This window comes from Petaurus breviceps, unplaced genomic scaffold (assembly GCF_028583685.1).
Source record: "Petaurus breviceps papuanus isolate PSGF00001 unplaced genomic scaffold, PetGlider_PUasm1.0 126, whole genome shotgun sequence".
NCBI classification, from domain to species: domain Eukaryota; kingdom Metazoa; phylum Chordata; class Mammalia; order Diprotodontia; family Petauridae; genus Petaurus; species Petaurus breviceps.
Window position 1 is genome coordinate 27,253,203 of NW_027185655.1, and position 12,300 is coordinate 27,265,502.

General features: G+C 37.7%; 1 protein-coding gene across 1 annotated transcript in view; it reads right to left on the reverse strand.

The window, feature by feature from the left end:
- Window positions 1–12,300, reverse strand: part of GRID2 (glutamate ionotropic receptor delta type subunit 2) — a 919,201-nt gene that overhangs the window by 436,448 nt on the left and 470,453 nt on the right. Inside the window, exon 8 of the mRNA XM_069098591.1 lies at window positions 3,536–3,637. Within this exon, the coding sequence (XP_068954692.1) occupies window positions 3,536–3,637 (102 nt within the window). The remainder of the gene's footprint in view (window positions 1–3,535; window positions 3,638–12,300) is intronic.

The following is a 12,300-nucleotide window of genomic DNA, read 5'->3' on the forward strand; positions in this document are numbered from 1 at the left end:
AAGAATGCGAATATGAATATTGCTATAAGTAGTATTTTAAGATTTGCAAAGAATTGTACATATATTATCTCATGATTTTCACAATAACTCTGTGAAGTAGGTATTATTATTATCCCCACTTTACAGATTGGAAAATTGAGGCCGAGAGATATTTCCCAGGATCACCCAGTCAGAATGTGTCTGAAAAGTGAAATTAAGTCAGTTCTTCCTGACTCCAGCTTCAAAACTCTATGCACTATGCCCCGTGGCTGCATGCATTTGGAGGTCTAATTATGACATCTTGAATAATGAGTAGGTTTTAAAAGAAAAAAAAATAACTAGGTAAAAGAAAGTTTTAACAATGAAATTACAGACCAAAATTTTTGTAATACCACCAGAACTGTTCTCAGAGTACAAAATATATCTCTGAAAAATAGATTAACAACAAAAAAAGGAATTTAAGAATAAATATTTAAAAATAAAATTACAAACCTAATGTAAGGAAAGAAAAAGGTATTTTGAAAATTAGATGAGAAGTAAAGTATAAAATAAAAAAACAACTATAGGAATGATAAGATAAATAAGTGCTTCTTTCAAAGATGAATAAAATCAATAAATCTTTATTAAATTGATTTTTAAAATGAGAAAATAAAATTATCAGAAAGTTAATGATATAGTGAAATAGGCTTATCAGAGAAGTAGACTTATCAGAACCTATTATAAATAATTATACGCTAGCTAAATCAGAATTTTAAAAGAAAATTTGTATTTCTGCATTACTGTTTGAAGGTAAAGGTGGCTTCTTCATTCACACAATTAGGTAAAAGGAAAGAGTCTAACAGCAATGTGCAAGTAAATGATTAACATCTACCTCTCTAAAAACAGTATGGAATGACCCACTTTTAGGTATCACCTTCATTACAAATACCTTCTCCATCATTTTCTTAACTCTGGACAATCAATAAAATTATAAATCAGGCCTTGATTTGTAACTTGTCAATTTCCAAGGTATAAATGCCTTTGCTTGAACATTTAAAAATCAGTTTTCACAAACTTTAAGGAACTGCTTCCAACATGACTCTGTCAGAGTCATCTCCTTCCTAACCTTCTTCTTTAGAAAAGGTAACTCTAAGAAATGGGCCAAAGTCTTCTTCATTTCCTTTCATTCTTTTGCATTTTAACTGTAGGGTATGAAGTCTGACAAAGCTGAGGAGCACAAGCCATGGAGACCAGAGGGTCCAGGAGTACAGGCTAGCTATTGCAGCCAGTCTAGGAACAAAGCCTAAGAAACCTAGGGACACCAACAAGCTCAGCAAAAACAAGCTTTGGACTTGAACTTTATGAGACTAATAAACACGCTAAGGCATGTGCTCCCAAATTATTCCCACAAGGTACTGAAAGTAATTTTGTACACTTAGTCTTGCTTTATCTTTGAAGCAGATATTCATTTGTAAAAAAAGTTAACCAATATTAAGTGGTTAAATGGAACCATTGGATTAATTCCTGGGCCCCTAGAAATGGGAGACTACGTAACACAGACGGTATGTTCTTTTTTTTTTTTTTAAAGCAATTTGGGTTAAGTAACTTGCTCAAGGTTGCACAGCCATGTGTTTCTGGGTGGGTGCTAAGTGTCTGAGCCTGGGATTCGATCCCTAGGTCATGCTGACACTGGGGCCGGTGCTTTTACTGGCTGTGCTACCTGGCGGCTGCTCAGACTGTATGTTTTTGAGCTGAAGGTGATATTGGAAAGAGAGCAGGTTGGGGAGGGGTGAAAAGGAATGCAACAAGGCTGGCCCTAAGAAAGAAGGCCAACAGTAAGAGATATTACAGCCTTTGGACACATATTTGGTTTCTTAACTTGGACCCAAAAAGTAGAATAAGGGATCAGTGGAAGTTTCAGGGGCAAGATTAAAATTTTCTGACACTTAGATCCATTCAAAAGTAGAATAGGATACCTCATATGACAATAAGTTCCCTCTCATTAGATATCTTTAAAAGACTGAAGCATTTTAACCTCTCCTAGGCTTCTGACTTAGTTATGAATTCATGGCCCATTCAGGTCTAAGCTACTGGGGGAGATCTACATATATGAACTTTGGGGGTGTGTGTTAGAAGTGTGTGTGTGTAGCCTGTATATCAATTTTAATATTAAAGTGAATTTTTACTCCACCCACGGGGCAAAATGACTACTAAGAATCAGGAGGAGATATCTGTTCTACTGACTGAGAATTATACCCAGAATTCCCAAGTTTTGGGGCTTGCCTACAACTTTGAAGCTGAAAAAAAAACTGGTGGAAAGTTAGAGGATGAAATAGTTTGAGAATACTGGGCAAACAACTTGCCAATGGGTTAATTACTTCCACTAAGACTCTCCAGATAGGGCCCTAGGGCATGGGAGTAAAGGTACAAAATATTAACTTTTACTGATCATTGTTTTATTTAGAAATAATTTTAAAAGAAAAAAAAAAACTCTAGGTCTTACCTTTGTTGTGAATGTTATTTTTGCTAGTAACTGTTTAATGGAGATGAGTTTTGCCTACTATTTTTTAAAACATGTGATTTGCTACCACATCAGTACAAATTCTTACACATATTTTTGTTTAGATGTGCTAGCATCTATATCACAGCAGGTTAAAAACATAATGCTTCTTAAAAAGCTTACTCATGCAAGTCCACGGAATGACATTATTGAAGATGAGAAAAGGGACCAGAGGATATTCTGACTTTCCTTTGAGAAAGGATGTTCACAGAATAGTTTTATCATGAGGAAATTCCGTGGAATCAATTTAAATTTCTATGAAATTGAGCACAAAGGCCAGTTATTGCTGTTATGTTCAGAGTCTATTGAAGACCCAATTAGCATCAACATGGAAGAAAGAGGCTCTCTCTCATTTACCAACTCTGTAATTTGTTTATGCTGTGGGAGAAGAATGTGGCTTTTTTGAATCAAAAGAAAAATATATTCATGCTGAACTGTCAGACATTTTGAAAAGTACCCCAAAGTGCCACAGGATAAATTAACAAAATCCAAGTTCATTTCAACAAGACTTCTTACTATTGAGAGAAGAGTATTTTTTGTTTTGAAACATAGGAAAGCAAAGAATTAGCTTCATAGAATTAAGTTCTTATTTTCTGCTAATTTTGAATATATTCCAAATGCCAAAAGTATTCTCCATTTCATAATCCTATAGTATTTCAATGAGAAGCTAGATGATTTTATTTGGGGGTGGCAGAAAGATACTGTGTGTCTCTTAGAATGAAGTGTATGTAATATAATAAACAACATCAAAATTTTGAGAAATGAAAACTTATTTAGAAAGACCACTAAACGTTGAAAATCTTCCCTGCCGTCTACTAGAAATCAGTAGAATTGATACCAGAAAACAATACTTTGACTGAACACTGGATAATATCTTTAATGTTACTGGGTAAATGGTGTAGTTATAAACTCCATTGCATTTTGCCACCAGACAATAATGTACACATTTAGAAAGACAAAAGGAGTTTCTTGTAGATGAAACATAATTAAAACTCACAATATTAGAACTCCACTTACCAGCACAGTCACTACACGAAGAACGACTCCACGCATGTTATTCTCCAGTTTTTTGTCTGTCAATGAGCCATTCAGACCTGTGACAGGATTCCAGCAGCCAAGCTATAAGAGAAAATAACATTAGTCACCTTTCTGCCTGCCAAAAATTGGCAGTCACTTGGATATGAACCTTTCTGAAGACTGAAGAATAGATGCCCATTGGAGGTATTGGGATAGAAAGATTCAAGCACAGATTTTGCTTCTTTAATTACAAATGAAGCAATCACACATGTCATTTTCTTACTTTAAAAACTGTCATATGATACAGTCAAGGACAGCATTCAATATAAGATGCTTTAGAATAGTTGATGAAGATGTAATCCTAAACTCTTTACAAACAACTCTCATAGAATTCGGGCTCAGTGATACATTAATTTGAAAAATAATAGCTCATGTGATTTTAATACAATGTTGGTTCTAGCACATCTTTTTCTTAAAAAATTTAGGTTTTTAAAAGTTATATAGGTTTTAATCTGATTTATATTGCTTTAAAAATGGTAAAAATTAGACTGTACTTATTTCTAGGATGATTAAAAGAGCTATGTGCAAATGACAAAAGAAAAGAACATGTGACTTGGTTGTTGAAGGATTTGCAACATAGAGCATACATGAAACCCAATTTACCTACTTTTTCTGTTTCAGGGTTTTCAATTTTCTTGGGGTTACTTTGGCATGAGCTTTACCCTTAAGGTCTTTCAATGATTCACTGCTTTTTAATCTCCAAAATATTCTTTCCTTACACCCCAGTGTACCTAGATCTGTTAATATCCAAATCTGGGCACTACTACTTTCAGGATTAGTGCCTATAAATCTTGATGGAATGAAAATTGATGGCTCTCAGTTCAATGACAGGGAATAAGAAAAAGATGCTTTGACTAGAATCAGTGGAAAGCTGCTTAGGCAGCCAAGCTGCAAAGGGAATATTATCATGCAGGTCTCGGGAAGAATGTGTTGCTTCTGTCTTTACTGCTGGCTCCCTGGACCTTCAGCTGCGGAAACTTATTTCAAATTCATTCAGTAGGAATGTTAAAGACCTTTATCCATTTCAAGGATAAGTTCAGTTCAATGGTTGTGCAGTCATTTGGTTATTTATGTTTTTGTGCCCTGACTGATTTATTTTCTTATTCTGTTTATCATTTTGCGAAAGTAACAAAATGTCATCAAACGCCCTCTCCAGGCCCATGGAGTTGGAAGCAACCACAGACACTATTTAGTCTAATCACTTCCTTTTAGATATAGTAAATTGAGGACCAGGGAAATGCATTGATTTGCTCACACAGGCGACTTTGAAGCGTGGTTTCAGTTATTCAGTCAATAAGCATTCATTAAGTGTCTACTGTGTTCAGGCACTGTGCTAAGCACTGATCCTTTCAAGTACATTTCTTAACAAATAACTTGCACATTTTTTCCCCATTTTCTGCTCCCCTAACTCCCCCCTAATACTAAATTAGGAAAAAAGAATTATCTTACAGCTGTAGCTAGGGGAAAATATAGTCCTGACATAAGCAAATCCTGTATTTTCCATATTAAAATATTATGGAGATTCAACTGTAAAAGCGCATTAAACATATTCAGTGGTATGACATTCTTAGTTACATAAGGAGTCTAATTAGAACTTAGATCCAATTAGCAAATCTAAATGTGTTGAAAGTCTAATTATATTAAAAAAAACTATTGTAGTACTCTAGCCAAATTTAAAACCTTATAAAGATTCTGAAGAACTTTGTTTTCTTCAGAGGTCAATAAAAGTCATTCAATTATGTTCATTAATATACACCTTTTAAAAAAAATAATTACTTTTCAAGAGGAATGACTAATGTTGGTGAAATAGTGAACTGTGATTTTACTTCTCCAATTTCCTAATTTGCTGTTGGATTTTTTTTATTGATGTTAATTTAGTTCTAAATTTAATGAATACTTCACATAATGCCTTCTCATTCATGATACATATGCTCAAACTTGGCAAAGTAAATAAGACTGATTTTCCAGTTGGAATAGTTTTATATGTTAGGGGAAATTTGAAAACTTGCCTAAGTAAATCATATTTTAATGGTGCCAACTTAAATTTAGTATTCTGATATACAGATGAGCCAAAATATTTGTTGCTAAAACGAATGATGCTGCTTATTAAGAAATTTGTTTTAATACTTAGTTTGGCCAATAATTTCATCAAATGCAATCTTGTTCTTTCTTGATTTGCCTCAACATGGGTGTGGGGACTTCCTACATGTCAAAATTTCTTTCCTGTTGAAAAGCAATAATTCTGTTTTAGAGAGTTGCTAGGACACTGAGAGAGATTAATTTCAAGATTAGCCATATCCAAAAAAATATTTCTCTCATTCTTGAGTCCTCTACTTCCATCAGGAGATGTTTCTTTCATTTGTACTCTAGTATCATTGTTGGTCATTATGCTAATGATAGTTCAACACAATAGTTTTCCATCACATGTATGTAACTTGTACTTTTATTCTGCAATCTGTGGGCATCCCCTCAGTTACTCATTTGTTGCTACCTCAAAAAGAGCTATTCATATTTTTGTATTTTCTTGGAGTTTGTTTTACTTAGGACTTGTTCTTTTTGAATATGACCTCTTCTACATCTGTCACCCCCACCCACTTTTTTCCCCCCTTTTCCCTTCCACTATCCCTGAAATTAATTTCAGCACATAATTTTTGGTTCTTGGTACTCTGTGTGTGTGTTCTTTCTTTTGCTCAATACAGATGACAATGAAGTTCAAGTGTCAGCCACTCCCTTCTCCCTCCTCTTCCTTTGTTTGCCTAGAATTTCTACTTGCACAGTCTAATTATGTAAGATAATTTTTTGTAAGCTTTCTTTCCTTTCTCCTCTCTCCTCCCCTGCAATGTCTTTTTCTAAACCTCTCTTTTCATTCTTTTCTTTTCTTTTTTTTTGCTTTTATTTGAGAGTGAAAGGAGGGCAATTAGGATTAAGTGACTTGCCCAAGGCCACACAGCTAGTAAGTGTTAAGTGTTTGAGTTCACATTTGAACTCAGGTCCTCCTGTCTCCAGGGCCAGTGTTCTATTCACTGTGCCACCTAGCTGCCTCCTCATTCCTTTTTTAAGATCTACAAAACCTAACAAAATCACTTTGAAATCTTTTCTAACTGGACTTCCTTTCTTGAGGTTTGCATCTTCTGTTGCTGCAGGATCTCAAGCTAGCAACCTGATAGTTTTCAGTGCACACAAAGTGGTCTGACTCAGGGCAATGTTTTATTGCTGTCCCTCTCTTCTGAGGTCTGCAAATTCCTGACCTGAGCCTCAGTTTGAGCAAGAGGAGAGTGTCATTAGACTTTGCCTCTATTAGCTAGTTGCAAAGTTCTTTTGATTCAAAGTGACCTTTGACTTGAAATTCCTCCTCTGGGTATTTCTCTGCAGACTGGACTAGATGCTAGAAACGAGAATCTATACTGATCCTGGTTTTGGAGCTACAATATAATAAAGAAGGCCTCCCTGACAGTAAGACTATCCATCCCTTTTCTATGCCACTTCTCCACAAGGTTCCTCATTTTGTCCTAGATATGAGGATTAGTAGGGACCAAAGCTTTTTGTTTGCACCTTTTCTCATCACAGGGCCTGATGGTGAGTCTGGTGGTATTCTGCACCGGGTCGGGGACCTCTTTCTTGCCCTGATATTCAGGGCACTGGAGTTCTCATGAATGATGGTGTTCCTGACCAAACCTGTTCCCAGTATCCATAGACATCCTTGCCTGTCTCCCTGTGTCAAACTGGACTGGATAAATGATACACTGTGACTTTTTCTAGACTTCTCTATAAGAATTTGATCTGATCTTTTTTTTTTCTTTTTGGAGAGGGGAAGGTAGGGCAATTGGGGTTAAGTGACTTGCCCAAGTTCACATGGCTAGTTTTGTGTTAAATGTCTGAAGCTGGATTTGAACTCAGGTCCTCCTGACTCCAGGGCCAGTGCTCTATTCACTGCACCACCTAGCTGCCCTGATCTGATACATTTTCTAAAACTTTCTGAAGGGGTTTTGTCAAGGGGGCAAAAACTGTAATGCTTTATTTTCTCTCTACCATCTTGACTCTTAAAAAAAAAACAACTTTGCTTATCTCCCTAGGTGCTAGAGTCTCCTCCATCCTGACAAAAATTACCTTGTGTTTATTTCCTATAAGTATAAATAAATGTTGATATATTTTTTTACCTGTTGTTTCCTTGAGTAGAAGGTAAGATCTTTGAGGACAAGAACTATTTCATTTTTCCCCTTTGTTTCCCCAGTGCCTCATTCAGTGTCTGACACAATGTAAATAATTAATATTTGTTGGTTGTTTCTTTGAAAAAATGGCCAAGTTAATAAAAAAAAACACTTTCATACTTTAATAATTCAAAGGATCTGTTTACATCATATGTACTCCTCACAATGATGTAGATGAGTATCTACTCATTTTGAGTTGTTCTTTCCAGAGTCTCCCATGAATGCTCTCCAGTGTTCCAACTAATGTACTTTAGATCTCTTGAAACTGTGCTAGTAAAAATGGAGTGGAGCACATGAAATATCCATTGGTTGTTCCTTACTCTTGCCGTGTTACCATCCCATAATTTTTTTCTGTTTGTCCCCTCTCTAATGATAGTCATTATACTATTTGTCCCACACAATTTCTCATCTGTAATGTGTGGCATCCTGTCTCCATCCAACGTGAATCTCTCCACTACTGAGCAACCCTCAGACTTAATCCTTTAAAGACCATGATATATCATGGCATAGGTGATCAGAAGAATAGTGATATTAAAAATATAGGCCTATGTTTCTGGGAGCAAATTAGGGCATGTTAAAACCCTCTACAATTTCCTAAAGTCAGTTCAGGTCTCTCTCCTTCTTACGCATATTTCCCTCTTCTTTTTCATTTGTATTGTCTGTCAAGGACAGATCTCTGTTTTATCCATCTACCTATCACAGAGTGAACAATAGCCATTCTCTCTTGATATGTTTTTCCCTATGTGGAAAATCAGAGCAAACTTAAAGATTGTGGATGTCATTTAACCTCAGTGTTTCATGGCTTTGTATAATCAAATTGTCAGTTGCATGTAGGAACATCTGAATGACTTCACTACCTAAAAGGAATCACTTTTTGCTTTGAACTGTGCATCCTCCATGGTGGCAATGCCAGCAGGAAGCACACATTCCCTTGTTCTATCTGTCCCAATATTAATAACTGTTATTTCTGTTACATATTTCAAGGTATCTTTATAATTGGGACAACTACATGAGAGATGCTTGTTCAAGAGGAGAGATTCAAGGCAGTATTTTATTCAAGTGAATTTTTTTCAGTCAACTAGCAGAATCTTGTTTTTTCTATATCTTTCAGACAACTGCATGGCTGGAAAATGGTTGATTATTAATTTATAAGAAAATGCATGACAGGGGCAGACAAGCACAGGCTGTATATAGGGCAAGGTTTGAGATACCTCCCCACCCAGCACTAGCTTGCCTGGAATGAACTTCTAAATGGCACTTCCAACAGAATATCTTACCCTTGGCTTCTTGACTTGTCATTTCTCCTTGGACACTTATTCTTTCAATCCCCTTCAGACAGCTAAAACAAGCAGTTTTGTGTGAAGGGGAAGGGCTAATGAGTTAGAAGGGCACTATAATAAACACATATTTGGGGGTGGAGACAAGGGGTGAGTCTTTTTTTTTTTTGCTATTTTTTGGAGGGGGGAGGTAGGGCAATTGGGATTAAGTGACTTGCCCAAGGTCACATGGCTAGGTGTGTGTGTGTGTGTGTGTGTGTGTGTGTGTGTGTGTGCGTGTGTATTAAGTATCTGAGGTCGGGTTTGAACTCAGGTCCTCCTGACACCAGGGCCAGTGCTCTATTTATTCACTACACCACCTAGCAGCCCAAGGCCTGAGTCTCTAATTGAATTAGAGTAGGGAATTCCCACCAAAGAAACTCCATCTACCAATGCAGATCTATAAATGTTCTTTAGTTTATCATCTTAAAACGTTGTCTGAGGGAGCTTAAGAGTTTAAATGACTTGTCCAGGGTCACTACATGAATATTTATCAGGGTGAGACTGGAATCCAGACACTTCTGTGATACCTGCTCTTTGTGCACTATAACACTCACATTAATGTTTTATTTTTATCTTTACAGAAGGCTCCACCCTTAAGTCATGCTCAGTCATCATTCTAGTCAATTCATGAACCCCTACTTGCCTTTTAGAGTGAATAAATATATCCTCTCAAGTGCTTCCTATTGGCCATAATGACTCAGGAATTTATACTGTATGATGACACATTTTTTAATTGAATGCTGAGCCAGAAAAGCTGATGAGGTAATGTGCCCTACCTGGGAGGAAGTGGCTTCTAGATGGCGGGCTACTTGGAGGTGAAATATAGACTGTGAGTGCCTATTTTTCCCATCTCCATGTATGGAATATTTATTCAACCAATTGGGCTTTTCCTAAAGACCCTCCAAATGCATTTATTTCCCTTAATAGGAAAAATCCTTAAGACTGAGCCCATGACAATTTCTATAAAGTAGCAGTTTTCCCAGGAGATGCTGCAGTTGGGGTTGAGGCAGTGAATGTGAGAATTGAGAATCCTATTTCCCCTGAAAAATGAGAAATTAAGCAACCCCAGAGTAACTAATCCAGGACAAACTGTGATGGCAGGTAAAGGACAATGACTGACTGGTATAGCTTGCCAGCCCCTTGCTCCACCTCAGCTGAGTGGGGCCTAACTAGACATCCTATCATAGACTGAAGATTAAAAAAAAGTGCATATAGAATTTACACAGACTCATAGGTATTTGGTAAAATGAGCTGATCAGTTGTATTTCACATAAAAAGTCAGCAAGAAATTTGTGTTTCAGGGGCGGAGCCAAGATGGCGGAGTAGAAGCATGACCTTCCTGCAGCTCTGGCTCCACCCTCCCCAATCCATGTAAAAAGGGGACTCTAAACAAACTTTGAAGCTGCAGAACCCACAAAATGACACGGAGAAGCTAACTTCCCGCTGAGGACAGGCCGGCAGGCCGGCAGGAATCCAGCACAGCACTCTGGGAGCCAAGTCCAGCCCCACACCTAGGCTTTAGCCCCAGGGTGGGCCTGACCAGCCACCAGCCAGAGGGACTCCAGATCAGCAGCAGCTGTGGCCCTTTCCAGATTTATCAACACATAGATGCAAAGTACAAAGTGAGAGGCCAGTGCAGTCTGGACTTTGGGACCAGTAAGTGGGAGTGTGTGGCTTTTACCCCCACGGCGAAAAGCCCCTGAGACACCAGCACAGCCAGCCAGAGCCACGTGGTGGCTTCAGCTCCTGGCCTGCAGAGTGTAGGGGGACCAAGCACCAGTCTGAGGGGTAATCGCTCTTGCTTTAACTTGATTGGATCTGGATTGCAGTCTAGGGTGGAGGTTCTGGGGTGTGTGTCCAACTTGCCAGAGTGTGTGGAGACCTCAGAGAGGGCACCCATCTAATACCTCTGGCAGCTGAGAAAACCCCAGCTTTCGGGATGAAAGCTCCCCTGTCTGGTGGCAGAGTCCTACTGTGGCAAAGAGCCCAAAAGTCAAGTAATTGAGTGGCAAAATGAGCAGGCAAAGGAAACAAAGCAGACAGAAGATTCCAACATTACACTCCTATTTTGGGGACAAAAAGGAGCAAAGCATGGAACAGGAGGAAAATAGTGAAGTCAGAACTCCTGCACCAAAAGCTTCAAAGGAAAATACAAGCTGGTTACAGGCCATAGAGGACCTTAAGAAGCAGATAAGAGAAGTGGGGGAAAAATTGGGAAGAGAAATGAGAACGATGCAAGAAAATTATGAAATGAGAGTCAACAGCCTGACTGAGGAAAATAATACCTTAAAAAACAGACTGACTCAAATGGCAAAGGAGGCTCAAAAAGGCAATGAGGAGAAGAATGCCTTAAAAAGCCAAATTTGCCAGATGGAAAAAGAATCTCAAAAGCTCAATGAGGGGAATCATTGCTTCAGAATTAGATTGGAGCAAATGGAAGCTAATGACTTTATGAGAAATCAAGATGCTGTTAAACAGATCCAAACAAATGAAAGAATAGAAGGCAATGTGAAATAACTCATGGGAAAAACCACTGACCTGGAAAATAGATCCAGGAGAGATAATTTAAAAACTATTGGACTACCTGAAATCCATGATCAAAGTAAGAACCTAGAAATCATCCTCCAGGAAGTTCTCAAAGAAAACTGCCCTGGTGTCTTAGAACCAGAGGGAAAAATAGAGGTTGAAAGAATCCACTGATCACCTCCTGAAAAAGATCCCAAAAAGAAAACTCCTAGGTATATTATAGCCAGGTTCTGGAATTCCCAGATTAAGGAGAGAATATTACAAGCAGCCAGGAAGAAACAATTTGAATATTGTGGAAACACAATCAGGATAACCCAGAATCTGGCAGCTTCTACACTGAGGGATCGAAGGGCTTGGAATATGATATTCTGGAGGTCAAAGGAGCTGGGATTAAAACCAAGAGTCACCTACCCAGCAAAACTGAGTATCATATTTCAGGGGAAAATATGGTCAATCAGTGGAATAGAGGACTTTCAAGCATTCTTGCTGAAAAAAATCAGAGTTGAATAGAAAATTTGACATTCAGATGCAAGAAGCAAGAGAAGCATGGGAAGGTAAACAGGGAAAAGAAATCATAAGGAACTTATCAAAGTTGAACTATTAACATTCCTACATGTAAAAACAATAATTGTAACGTATGAAACTTTTTTCA